The 13,829-nt window shown below is 36.8% G+C and overlaps 1 protein-coding gene across 1 annotated transcript in view; it reads right to left on the bottom strand.

The window, feature by feature from the left end:
* NRG4 (neuregulin 4) overlaps positions 1–13,829 on the bottom strand; it is a gene marked incomplete at its 5' end in the record, with an annotated part of 88,323 nt that overhangs the window by 10,266 nt on the left and 64,228 nt on the right. The window contains one exon of the mRNA XM_082837354.1: positions 8,993–9,072. Coding sequence (XP_082693480.1) covers positions 8,993–9,072 — 80 coding nt within the window. The remainder of the gene's footprint in view (positions 1–8,992; positions 9,073–13,829) is intronic.

Below are 13,829 nucleotides of genomic sequence, written 5' to 3'. Positions count from 1 at the left end.
AAACCAAAACAAAAAAACCCTGTGGCTAGCTAGGACTATTTAATGTAGGGACAATTCCCTCCATAGCCGATGAGCCCTAAGTCTGTAACCCATATCTGTGGAAGCATAAGTGCAGTACAAAAAACTTGGACTTGGGGTTTAAATCCTTGTTCTACCACCTCATGTGTGATCTTGATGTTAACCTCTCTAAGCCTCAGTTTTCTCTTTTGTAGAGTGAGAATAATACCACCTGCCTCACAATGGATGTTAGGACCTAAAAGAGTTCTCCTTCTCCGATATGAAATATCAACCACAGTGCCTGGCACCTACAGACACCTGATGTTCATGATTACGTATTACACTGCTTTCTTTTCATTTGAAGAGCTGTACTTTCAGAACTAGTGCATTATTGCAATAGGGATACATAATCACAATCTAAATGTATGCTAGGACTTTAGGCTGTAGGTTTACTTAATGAACGAATTGAAGATTGCCTAGGGAGGTTTATATTCCAGAGGCACACAGGGTGACACGAACAAACCTATCAGAAGGGAGTGATAAAATGAATAAAGCTTTATGGTGTGGTGGCAAGAGGAGTTTCCTGGTGAAAGCAGGTCATTAATAAAATTTAAAATAGAGTGTACCATCATGCTGTGATTTTCATAACAAATACGAGCTAATAGCATTAAGCAATTCCCAGTCCGCATGATCAACTTTATTTTCATGACACAGATCTTGTCACATGCGGTAAAAGGCATTTCTTTTTGCTTTTCTTAAAGTAATGGCCTTGCAGTTACTGATAGACTGTTTGACCTTGAAAAAATAAGTGGTCAGTCAGCTAATTTTGTGAGCTATGCCCAATACCTTATCTAGATTTTTACCCTTTGTTGTGACATTTTCTGCCTCCATTAAAAGAAAGCAGCAAATTAATACTTAAGTGCCAAAACTCTTTTCTCAATGAAACCAGAGTACCTCTGTGTGGAAAGGCTCCAAGGTAGCTTCTATTTTATTACAAACATGTCTTTATAAACAGGAAGAGGTCGACTTGTTTTTTATGTGTGTACATTTTCTAAAAAATAATTGAGTTTTTACCATCCCATTGAACGTTCTGAAAAAAAAATTAAGAGGCAGACCTTTTGAAGAGAAATGTTATTGGTGAATTACAAACACGGATCCTTGTGCATTCAGTCAACCATTCCTACATTTCTTCTTGTCAGACTTAGCCTTATTTGTGTTAATCTTCCCAGTTAAAACCATGCTCAATAATACATTTTCAGTTCTCTGAGAATTTCTTCACTGGTTACTTTACCATCAGGCATTTTACAAATGAATGTAGTTCCAGACAGTATCATTATTACAAATTTAGCAAAAATCAACAAACTCACCAAACCATTAAAATACATGATTTCACTCAATTACAAAGTAGAGGAACACATCTCAATCTCTTGATAACTCAAAAGTTAATTTTGAGCATATTAAAATGAATCATGTGACAGTATCATTTAATAACAGCATCTCTTTCTGGCTTTTTATTGTGAAATATACATAATAAGATTTACCATTTTAACCATTTTTAACTCTACAGTTCAGTTCCACACTGTTGTACAATCATCACCGCCATGCATCTCCAAAACTTTTTCATAATCCCACACTGAAACTCTGTAGTCATTAAATAACTCCCCATTCTCCTACTCTTAGCCCCTGGTAACAACCATTTTACTTTCTGTCTCTATGAATTTGATTACTCTAGATACTTCAAATAAGTGAAATCATGTAATACTTATCTTTCGTGTTTGGCTTATTTCACTTAGCCTACTGTCTTAAAAGTTCATCCATGCTGTAGCATGAATCAGAATTTGATTCCTTTTTAAGGCTAAATAATATTCCATTGGATTTATGTACCACTTTGGGTTTATCAATTCATTCCTTTTTAAAAAAATGTTTTATTTAAGTATAGTTGATTTACAACGTTGTGTTAATTTCTGCTGTACAGCAAAGTGATTCCATTATACATATATATACAATCTTTTAAAAAATATTCTTTTCCATTATGGTTCATCACAGGATATTGAATATGTTCCCTATGCTATACAGTAGGACCTTGTTGTTATCTCTTCTATATATAACAGGTTGCAACTCCTAACCCCAAACTCCCACTCCATCACTCCCCCACCCCCACCCCCTGATAACCACAATTCTGTTCTCTATGTCTCTGAGTCTGTTTCTGTTTCATAGATAAGTTTATTTGTGTTATATTTTAGATTCCTCATATAAGTGATATCACATGGTATTTGTCTTTCTACTTACTTCGCTAAGTATGATAATCTCTAGATCCATCCATGTTGCTGCAAACAGCATTATTTCATTCTTTTTTCATGGCTGAGTAATATTCCATTGTGTATATACACCACATCTTCTTTACCCATTCATCTGTCAGTGGATATTTAGGTTGTTTCCATGTCTTGGCTATTGTGAATAGTGCTGCTGTGAACACAGGGGTGCATGTATCTTTTCGAATTATAGTTTTGTCTGAATATATGCCCAGGAGTGGGATTGCTGGATTATATGGCAACTCTGGTTTTAGCTTTTTGAGCAATCTCTGTTTTCCATAGTGGCTGCACCAGTTTACATTCCCACCAACAGTGTAGGAGGGTTTGCTTTTCTCCACACCCTCTCCACCATTTGTTATTTGTAGACTTTTTAATGATGGCCAGTCTGACCAGTATGAGGTGATACCTCATTGCAGTTTTGATTTGCATTTCTCTAATAATTAGAGTCGTTGAGCATCTTTTCATGTACCTGTTGGCCATCTGTATGTCTTCTTTGGAGAAATGTCTGTTTAGTTCTTCTGCCTATTTTTTGATTGGGCTGTTTGGTTTTTTGTTGAGTTGTATGAGCTGTTTGTATATTTTGGAGATTAAGCCCTTGTTGGTTGCATCATTTGCAAATATTTCTCCCATTCCGTGGGTTGTCTCTTTGTTCTGTTTATGGTTTCCTTTGCTATGCAAAAGCTTATAAGTTTGATTAGGTTCCATTTGCTTATTTTTGCTTTTATTTCTATTGCTTTAGGAGACTGACCTAAGAAAACCTTGGTACAATTTATGTCAGAGAATGTTTTGCCTATGTTCTCTTCTAAGAGTTTTATGATGTCATGTCCTATGTTTAAGTCTTTAAGCCATTTAGAGTTTATTTTTGTGTATGGTATTAAGGTGTGTTCTAACTTCATTGATTTACATGCAGCTGTCCAGTCAGTTCATTCCTTGATGGACATTTGGGTGGTTTCCATCTTTTGGCTATTGTGAATAATGCTTCTATGAACAGTGGTATACAAATAAATATTTGAGCTCCTGGCTTGGATTCTCTTATGTATATGCCCTGAAGTGGAATTGCTGGATCATATAGTGATTCTATGTTTAATTTTTTTGCAGTCACTTCCCATTCCAAACTCAACCCTAGGCAACCACTTGCATAGTATCTTCAAGGTTCATCCATGTTATAGCATTAATCTTAATATAAATGCAAGCATGCAATTTGTGGTCTTTTGTGGCTGGTATCACTTAGCATAAAGATTTATCCATGTTACGGAGTGTATCAATACTTTGTCCCTTTTTATGGCTGAATAGTATTCCATTTTATGGACATACCATATCTAGTTGATGAATATTTAGATTATTTCCACTTTGGGTTTATTATCAATATTGCCACTGTGGACATTCAAGTCTTTGTGTAGACATATGTTTTCATTTATTGTGGGTTGTTATCTAGGGATGGGATTGCTGGATATTAAGATAAATTTATGTTTAACTCTTTAAGAAACTGCTAAACTGTTTTCCACAGTAGCTATACTATTTATTTCTTCTTTTCTTTTTTTTAAATTGAAATATAGTTGATGTACAATATTATGTTAGTTTCAGGTGTCCTACATAATGATTTGACATCTGCATACATTATGAAATAATGATAAGTCTAGTAATCATCTGTCCCATACAAAGTTATAATATTATTGATCATATTCTTTATGCTGTATGTTACATCCCCATGACTTATTTATTATATAATTGGAGGTTTGTACCTCTTAATGCCCTTCACCTATTTTGTCCACCATCCCTCCTTTCTGGCAACCACCCATTTGTTCTCTGCATCTATGAGTCTGTTTTTTTTATAGATTCTTCCTTTTGTAATTTTTATAGATTCTTCCTTTTGTAATTTTTATATTTCTAGCTGTGGTTTCTTCTTTTCTGCTTATATAAATCCCTTTAACATTTCTTGTAAAGCCAGTTTACTGGTGCTGAACTCTCAGCTTTGGCTTGTCTGAAAAACTCTTTATCTCTCCTTCCTGGGTAGAGTATTCTTGGTTGTAGGTTTTTTCCTTTCCTCACACTGAACATACTGTGCTGTTCCCTTCTGACCCGCAAAGTTTCTGCTGAGAAGTCAGCTGACAGTGTTATAAGTTCCTTTGTACATCACTAATTGTTTTTCCCTCACTGCTTTTAAGATTCTCTCTTAACCTTTAATTTTTTGCCATTTTTAATTACAATGTGTCTTGGTGTGGACCTCTTTGGGTTCATCTTGTTTGGGACTCTCTGTGCTTCCTGGACCTGGATGTGTTTCCTTTCCTAGGTTAGGGAAGTTTTCAACTGTTATTTCTTCAAATAAATTCTCTGCCCCTTTCTCTCTCTCTTCTCAATTCCTGAGACCTCTATAATGTGGATGTTAGTACTCTTGATGTTGTCCCAAAGGTCTCAAACTATCCTGATTTAAAAATCTTTTCTTCTTTTTTCTGTTCAGCTTGGGTGATTTCCACTACTCAATTTTACTTTTTTACATATACATGAAATATACATGTTAACAAATTCCCAGTATACAATATAGTAGTATTAACTACAGTCATCATGTTGTACTTTAGATTTCTTCATTTATTCATCCCTACATAACCGCAACTTTGCAACCTTTTGACCAGCGTCTCCCCACTTCTCCCACTTCCTTACCCCCATAACCACCCTTCTTCTACTCTCTGCTTCTGTGTAACTTTTTGTAGGTAAAACATATGTGGGACTTCCCTGGTGGTCCAGTGGTTAGGACTCTGCACTTCCACTGCAGGGGGCGCGGGTCCAATCCCTGGTCAGGGAACTAAGATGCTACATGCCAGGCAGTGTGGCCAAAAAAAAAAGATTAAAAAAAACATATAAATGAGGTCATGAAGTATTTTTCTTTCTTTGTCTGGCTTATTTCACCTAGCATACTGTCCTGCAGGTCCATTCATGTTGTTGCAAATGGCAGGATCTCCTTTTCAAAGGCTGAGTAATATTTCGTTGTATATACCACCATTTCTTTATCCGTTCATCCACTGATGGACACAGGTTGTTTTCATATCTTGGCTATTGTAAATAATGCTACAATAAACATGGGAGCACAGCTATCTCTTTGAGGTACTGATTTCATTTCCTTTGGGTATATACCCAGAAGAGGGATTGCTGGATTATACGGTAGTCCTATTTTTAATTTTTTGAGGAACCTCCATAACATTTTCTTTTTTTTTTTTTTTTCGCGGTGTGTGGGCCTCTCACTGTTATGGCCTCTCCCGTTTTGGGGCACAGGCTCTGGACATGAAGGCTCAGCAGCCACAGCTCACAGGCCCAGCCGCTCCGTGGCATGTGAGATCTTCCTGGACCGGGGCACGAACCCTTGTCCCCTGCATCGGCAGGCGGACTCTCAACCACTGTGCCACCAGGGAAGCCCCATAACATTTTCTATAATGGCTTAACCAATTTACATTCCCACCAACAGTGTACAAAGTTTCCTTTTTTTCCCAACATCCTTGCCAACACTTATCTTTTTGATAATAGTCATGAGGTAATATTTCATTGTGGTTTTGATTTGCATTTCCCTGATGATTAATGATAGTGAATACCTTTCATATACTTGTTAGCTATTTGTATATCTTCTTTGGAGAAATGTCCATTCAGGTCCTTTGCTCCTCTCCTCCCTTTTTGGTCACACACACAAAGGAAAAAAACTAATTTCTGGAAACTCTGGGAAATTTTTTGTCTCCTTCATGGGCTTATGTATTAAGATGTAATTGGTCCTATGACACTCAGTAAGAAGAGAGAGGAATCTTACTTGAACTTAAGGTTTAAAAAATAAAACTTGTGATTAACTCATAAGAAATCCTACACTTAAAATCCCATTTGACTGCTTTATAAACAGTTATTTTAATATTTCATATATTTAGAATTATAGCAGTAAAAAGGCATTCCACATACATTTCTCTGAGAACTCAAAGAAAGAATGAGCTTAGCATGCTGGAGAGGCCCATTTTAAAATTAGGTTGGTTGGTTTTTTTGCTATTGAGTTGTATGAGTTCCTTATTTATTGTGGGTTTTAACCCCTTTTCTGATATATGTTTGCAAATATCTTCTCCCATTCCTTAGGTTGCATTCTCATTTTGTTGATTATTTCTTTTGCTGTGTGAAGATTTTTAGTTTGCTGTAGTCCCTCTTGTTTATTTTTGCTTTTGTTGCCTGAGCTTTTGGTGTCATATCCAAAAAATCATTGCAAATGCCAAGGAGCTTTTTTCCTATATTTCCTTCTAGGAGTTTTATGGTTCAGGTCCTGCATGTAAGTATTTAATTCATTCTGAGTTGATATTTGTGTATGATGCACTATAGTGGTCCAATTTCATTCTTTTCTATGTGGATATCCAATTTTCCCAACACCATTTATTGAGAAGACTATCCTTTGTGTATTCTTGGCACCCTTGTCAAAAATTCATTGACTGTACATGATGGGATTCACTTCTGGTTCCCTCAGTTCTGTTGCATTATCTATGTGTTTCTTTTTATGCCAGTACCATACTGCCTTGATTACTGTAGCTTTGTAATATAATTTGAAACCAGGAAGTATGTTGCCTCCAACTCTCCTCTTCTGCAAGATTGCTTTGGCTATTCAGTCTTTTGTGGTTTCATACAAAGTTTATGATTGTTTTTTCTATTTCTGTGAAAAATGCTATTGGAATTGTATGGTTTTCATTGTACAGATCTTTCACCTCCTTGGTTAAATTTATTCCTAAGTATTTTATTCATTTTGATGCTACTGAGGATAGGATTGTTTTCTTGATTTCCTTTTTGTATAGATCACTGTGTAGAGAAATGCAACTGATTTTTATATGCTGATTTTTGTATCCTGCAACTTTACTGAATTCATTTATTTGTTCTAACAGTTTATTAATGAGTGTTTAGGGTTTTCTACATATATGATCATGTCATCTGCAAATAGAGATAATTTAACTTCTTCCTTTCATATCAGGATGTTTTTTCCTTTCTCTTCTTTTCTTTTCTTTGTCTGATGGCTCTTGCTAGTACTTCCAGTACTATGTTGAATAGAACTTGTGAGAATGGGCATCCTTGCCTTATACTGAATCTTAGAGAAAAACCTTACAGTTTTTCCCCATTGATAATGATGTTAGCTGTGGGATTTTCATAAATGGCCTTTATTGTGTTGAGGAAGTATCTTTTTATACCTATTTTGTTGAGAGTTTTTATCATAAATGGATGTCAAACTTTGTTAAATGCTTTTTCTGCATCTACTGTGATGTTTTTTTTTTTTTTTTTTTTTTCAGTACATGGGTCTGTTGTGGCCTCTCCCATCGCGGAGCACAGGCTCTGGACGCACAGGCTCAGCAGCCATGGCTCACGGGCCCAGCCGCTCTGCGGCATGTGGGATCTTCCCAGACCGGGGCACGAACCCGCGTCCCCTGCATCGGCAGGCGGACTCTCAACCACTGCGCCACCAGGGAAGCCCGATGATGTGGTTTTTATCTTTCACTCTATTAACGTGGTGTATCACATTGACTGATTTTCATATGTTAAACTAACAGGTTTGTAATTTTTGATTGGATGTTAGATATGTGAATTTTACCTGTTGGGTACTGGATTTTTTTTTTTTTTGTATTATTGAGCTTTGATCTCGGATGCAGTTATTTGGAAACAAGTTGATTCTTTCAGTTCTTGCTTTTAAGGTTTGTTAGGCAGGACTGGAGCAGTGCTCAATCTAGGGCTAATTATTCCCCACTACGGGGGAAACACTCTTCTGTGTACTCTACCTACTACCCAATGAATATTTAGGATTTTTAGCCTTATTATTGGGAACAGGCACTTTTCCTAGCCTTGTGTGAGTACTGGGTACCTCTAATCCTGTCAGGTAATTCTTACCCTAACCTCAAGTATTTTCCTACTATATATGTGCTGATTATTACTCAGCTGAATACTTGAACTGAAGATCTCTGAAATTCTCTCTCTTTGCAGCTCTCTCTTTTCCAGTACTCCATTCAGTGAACTATAGCCACATTGATGTTTCTGGACTCTCAGCTTCATCTTCTCAATTCAGGGAATCAACCAAGCTCAGCCTGGGCCATCCCCCCAAACCCCTGTGCCACAGCCTGGAAACTCCTTCAAGGCAATAATCTGAGGCAATCATTGGCTCATCTCAACTGTTTCCCATCTCTCAGGGATCACGATCCTTTGTTTCCTGTCGTCCAATGTCTTGAAAACCATTGCTTAATGTATAATGTCCATTTTTAAATTTTTCAAGTAGTAGGTAAATCCAGGCCCTATTACTCCATCTTGGTCAGAAGCAGAAGTCTCACAATACTTTTAAAACATGAACTGACCTACAAGCTTCCCAAAGATTTGCCTATACTTGTAGGTAAAAATCCTCCTCCTCCTCCCTGTCGACCAGCCCACTTCAGATTACTTCTGGAGAGATCAGTCCCTTACAGTAATCTATGTAACACATTATAGCTAACATCGTAATTTCACATATTGAGATAACATGGTTTTCTTTGGGGTAAAAAGGTGACTTGTGTCATATAGCTAGTAAGAAATTCATCTTCACATGAAAAACCCACAGAAAAAAATTTTGGGTCAACCATTTTTTGGATAGATCCAAATCCCATGTAACAACCACCATCTAATCTAGGGCTTTAAAATAAGCACTTCATTTTGAATTTACTCACTGTGGTGGACACTGGTACTGCTTGTCTCTACCAGGCTGATATCATACTGGATCGAACTGGCCCTCTGAAGGTGGCCCTTCCTGACAGTAAAGAGGAAAGAAACACACAAATGGAAAATGGGTAAGTGCAAAACCGGAGAGAAAGTTTAAAGTTGAATATGTGGAGGTACATTTTCCTTTCCACAACTCTCTGAAACTGCCAGAGCTTCCCTAAAACCATGCCCCATTATTTAACAAATCCACCAGGCCAGGTAGGTCATCTGTGGGGACCTCAGATGCTGATGATGCCACTTAGTCTTCCTCCTTTAAGACAGCAGAACTGTTGTATTTTAGTGTAATGTTCTTGTGCTCTTCTTCAAGGGGCTAGCTTTAATTATTAGTTGGGACCCTTATGTGACATGGGGTGGCTTTAGTCAACTATTGAAAAACTCATTTGCACTTTTATAAGGTTTCAGTTCATCAATCTTTTTGGTCATCAAGTCAATTAATATAGGTTCTAATTGTATTCAGGTGTCATGACAGAGTTTTAAAAAACTACTTTTGGGGCTTCCCTCGTGGCACAGTGGTTGAGAGTCCGCCTGCTGATGCAGGGGACATGGGTTCGTGCCCCGGTTCGGGGAGATGCCACGTGCCGCGGAGCGGCCGGGCCCGTGAGCCATGGCCGCTGAGCCTGTGCGTCCGGAGCCTGTGCTCCGCAATGGGAGAGGCCACAACAGTGAGAGGCCTGCGTACCGCAAAACAAAAACAAAAACAACTACTTTTAATATTAAATGAGATTTTGGAATGTACACTTCCTTTCAGTTTTTTTCAGTAAGTCAGTACCTAAAATATTACCTTACATTAATAAAAATTAATTCAAAACCACTTTACCATAGCAAAATGAAAGTGTTTTGTAAAAATATACTGATTCCTCCTCATGAAACACAATTGATTCTAGCCTGGAGTTCAGCATTAGTGGGTTATCATTTGGGACCTCATTCAAATATGGCATTAATTACTAATTAAATTTCAAAAGGCCCTCAGCTTAAAGGAATTTCAGAAGTGAAACTGCTTGGTTGCAGCACATACAGTTTTTTAACTTTACAAGACATTTGCAAACTGAATCGAAAGTGTTCAAAACTGTTTCAAACTCTAAAATCTCACATTTTATATTGTTTGGGTTTTTAAAAAAAGTTTTGCCAATCTTATGGGCGAGATAATTGCAGGCTGAATTTGCAGTTTCCTGACTAAGAAGATTGAGCATCTTTTCATGTTTATTTTATGGAACTTTCTTCATCTTTTATAAGTTTTTTAATTTTTCCCATTTGTCTACAGGTTTACTATTTTCTTGATTTGTAGGAGTTCATGATGCATCTATTTTCACATGTTGCAAACATCTTCTCCCACTTTGTAGATAGGCTTTTTTTTCCATAGTGTCTTTTGATAACTAGAAGTTTAGTCAAATTTATCTGCCATTTGTTTTACAATTTGTACTTCTTGAATCTTGTTACAGAAATCTATCCCTACCCCGAAGGGCACAAAGACATTCTTTAAATGTTCTTCTGAGAGTTTTCATTTTGCATTTCACATTTAGGTCTTTAATCTACCTGTACTGATTTTGAGGTATGCTTTGAGGCAAAGATCCAACTTTACTTTCTTCCATGTGGATAAACAGTAATGCCAAAACTATTTATTGGGAAGTCCGTTATTTCCCCACTGCACTGTAAACCATTTCTGTTGTACAGTCGACCTGCTGTATCAGAGGGTTCTGCATTCGTGGATTCAAACAATCTCAAATCGAAAATATTTGAAAAAGAAAAAAAAGAATACAGAAAGCTCCAAAGAGCAAAACTTGAATTTGCCTAATGCTGACAACTATTTACATAGTATTTATATCATATTGACAACTATTTACCTACCATTTACATTGTATTAGGTGTTCAGAGATGATTTAAAGTATATGGGAGGATATGTGTAGGTTATTTGATCTTTTTAATGTCTGTGGCACCTGAGTTATTATATCTTTATTCATTCCTAATATTATTCATTTGTGCCTTCCCCCCGTTTCTTTGAAAGAGATTTGTCAATATTATTAATCTTTTTATAGAACCAAATTTTGTCTTTGTTGTTCCTCTCTATTACACCTGTTGTACATTTATTATCTTAAACTCCTACTCTTTATTTTTACTTCCTTCTAGTTTCCTGGCATTTATTTTGCTATTCTTTTTCTAACTTAGTGAGATGAATGCTTAGCTTATTTATTTCCAGGCTTTCTTCTTTTCTCATATAAGCATTTAGGGCTATAAGTTTTCCTCTGCTGGTTTATTTGCATCTCTCAGATTTGTTATATAGTATTTTCATTATAGTTCCAGTCAAAATATTTCCCAATTTCCATTGTGAGCTCTTTGATCCATGAATTATACAGACATGTATTTCTTAATTTCCAAATGTGAAGGTCTTTGATAGTTATTCTTGTCCCTGACTTTCCTCTTAATCACACTAAAGACTGAGCATGTGGTATAACATCAAACCTTTGAAATGTGTTGAAAACTGTTTTACTGCCCAGCACAGAATAATATTCATAAATATTCTGTATGAGTTTGTAAAGAATTTTGTACTGTGTTCTAGAATAAGTCTAGATCAAATGTGCTAATTACATTGCTAAACTCTTATAAAGTCTTACTGATTTTTATCTCCTTTCTTATAAAGTTCTGAGACTCATACATTAAAATTTAACTGTGATGGTGGTTTTGCTTATTTCTCCTTTGTATTTCAAATTTTGATTTATACTTTTTAAGATTTTGCTTATAAGAGCACATACATTTTTAAATTGTTAAATCCTCCTAGTGAACTAAATCTTTTACCATAACATTTATTTTGTCTGATAGTTATATGACCTTTTTACTCCTAATCTTTTTGTATCCTTATCTGGAAGGACTTAGCATCTAGAATTTAGATTTTAAAATATAGGTGTATTATGACAATCTTCATTTTTTACCTGGAATCTTTAGTACAATTATATTTAAAATAATTACCGATATATTTATATTTAAATCTACCATGTTATATCATACTTTCTATTTATCCTTTTTTCTCTATTTTTCTTTATGTTTAATCAATTGATTATTTTTTATTCCTTTTTGTCCTTCCTCTAAGTTGTAAATTATGTGTTTTGATTTTTTTCTTCAATTGTCACCCTAGACATGTTCATTCCTAATATATCAAGGTCTCACATTAACCTATATATTATCCTCCTCCCATTTAAAAACCTTTAGTATATGTTAATTACAATCCTTTCAACTTACTTGCTATCGCCATCATGTGTTTCTTTTTAAAAATAAATTTATTTATTTATTTATTTATTTTTGGCTGCATTGGGTCTTTGTTGCTGCATGTCGGCTTTCTCTACTTGCAGTGAGTGGGGGCTACTCTTTGTTGCAGTGCATGGGCTTCTTTCTCGTTGTGGTGGCTTCTCTTGTTGCAGAGCATGGGCTCTACGGAGCACAGGCTTCAGTAGTTGTGGCACGTGAGCTCAGTAGTTGTGGCTAGTGGGCTATAGAGAGCGGGCTCAGTAGTTGTGGCGCACGGGCTTAGTTGCTCCACGGCACATGAGATCTTCCCAGACCAGGGCTTGAACCAGTGTCCCCTACATTGGCAGGTGGATTCTTAATCACTGCGCCACCAGAGAAGTCCTGCCATCGTGTGTTTTAATTCCTCTTTTCAAAGACATAGTATAGTACTATTATTAAAATTTATACAATATTTGTTTTGATTTATTCACATAATGACTTTCTCTGATCTTTCTTCTTTCTTGCATCTCAATATATTTCCTTCTGCTTGAAAATATGAGAGGACAAACTCTTACAAGTTTTGCTTATCTAAAAGTATCTTTGGGACTTCCCTGGTGGTCCAATGGTTGAGAATATGCCTTCCAATGCAGGGGACGTGGGTTCAATCCCTGGTCCAGGAAGACCCCACATGCCGTGGAGCAACTAAGCCCATGCACCACAACTACTGAGCCTGCGCTCTAGAGCCTGCGAGCCACAACTACTGAGCCCGCGTGCCACAACTACTGAAGCCCATGTGCCCTAGAGCCTGTGTGCTGCAACTACTGAGCCCATGCACCACAACTACTGAAGCCCACACGCTCTAGGGCCCCTGTGCCGCAACTACTGAAGCCCGTGTGTCTAGAGCCCGTGCTTGGCAACGAGAGAAGCCACCTCAGTGAGAAACCCATGCACCACAACGAAGAGTAGCCCCCACTCACCACAACTAGAGAAAGCCCACGGGCAGCAACAAAGACCCAATGCGGCCAAAAATAAATAAAATTTAAAAAAATAAATAAATAAAAGTATGTTCATTTTACCCTCATTCCTGAAAGATGTTTTCTGTGATATAGAAATTTGGGGTTGATGGTTATTTTCAGTGGATACTGAAAATATGATTGCTTGCTCTGTCTTCTGGTTTTGCTTCTTTCCTACTGAGCAGCCAGCTTTCAGTAAAACTGTTGCCTTTTTAAAGATAATCTGTCATTCTTTTGTAACATTTTTGCAATCTTCTCTTTGAGCACCCTACAGTTTTACTGGGCTGTGCCCATAGGTAAACTTATTTTTATCCTGCTTGAAATTTGTTGGACTTCTAGAATCTGTGGTTGACTTTCATCAGTTCTGCAAAGGTCTCAGCCATTACCTTTTCAAATACTGCCTTTGCCCCTTTCGGTCTTCTATCATACATTTCTAGGTACTTTCTCTCCGGTCTCCCTTTTTCTTGACTTCTCTTGACCTCTCTATAACATTTTCCATTTCCTTTCCTCTCAGAATTACCTTCTGGGTAATTTCTTATCTATATCTTTCACTTCA

Source organism: Leucopleurus acutus, assembly GCF_964270905.1.
Source record: "Leucopleurus acutus genome assembly, chromosome: 1".
Classification (NCBI taxonomy): domain Eukaryota; kingdom Metazoa; phylum Chordata; class Mammalia; order Artiodactyla; family Delphinidae; genus Leucopleurus; species Leucopleurus acutus.
This window is presented reverse-complemented; position numbering and strand designations above follow the sequence as displayed.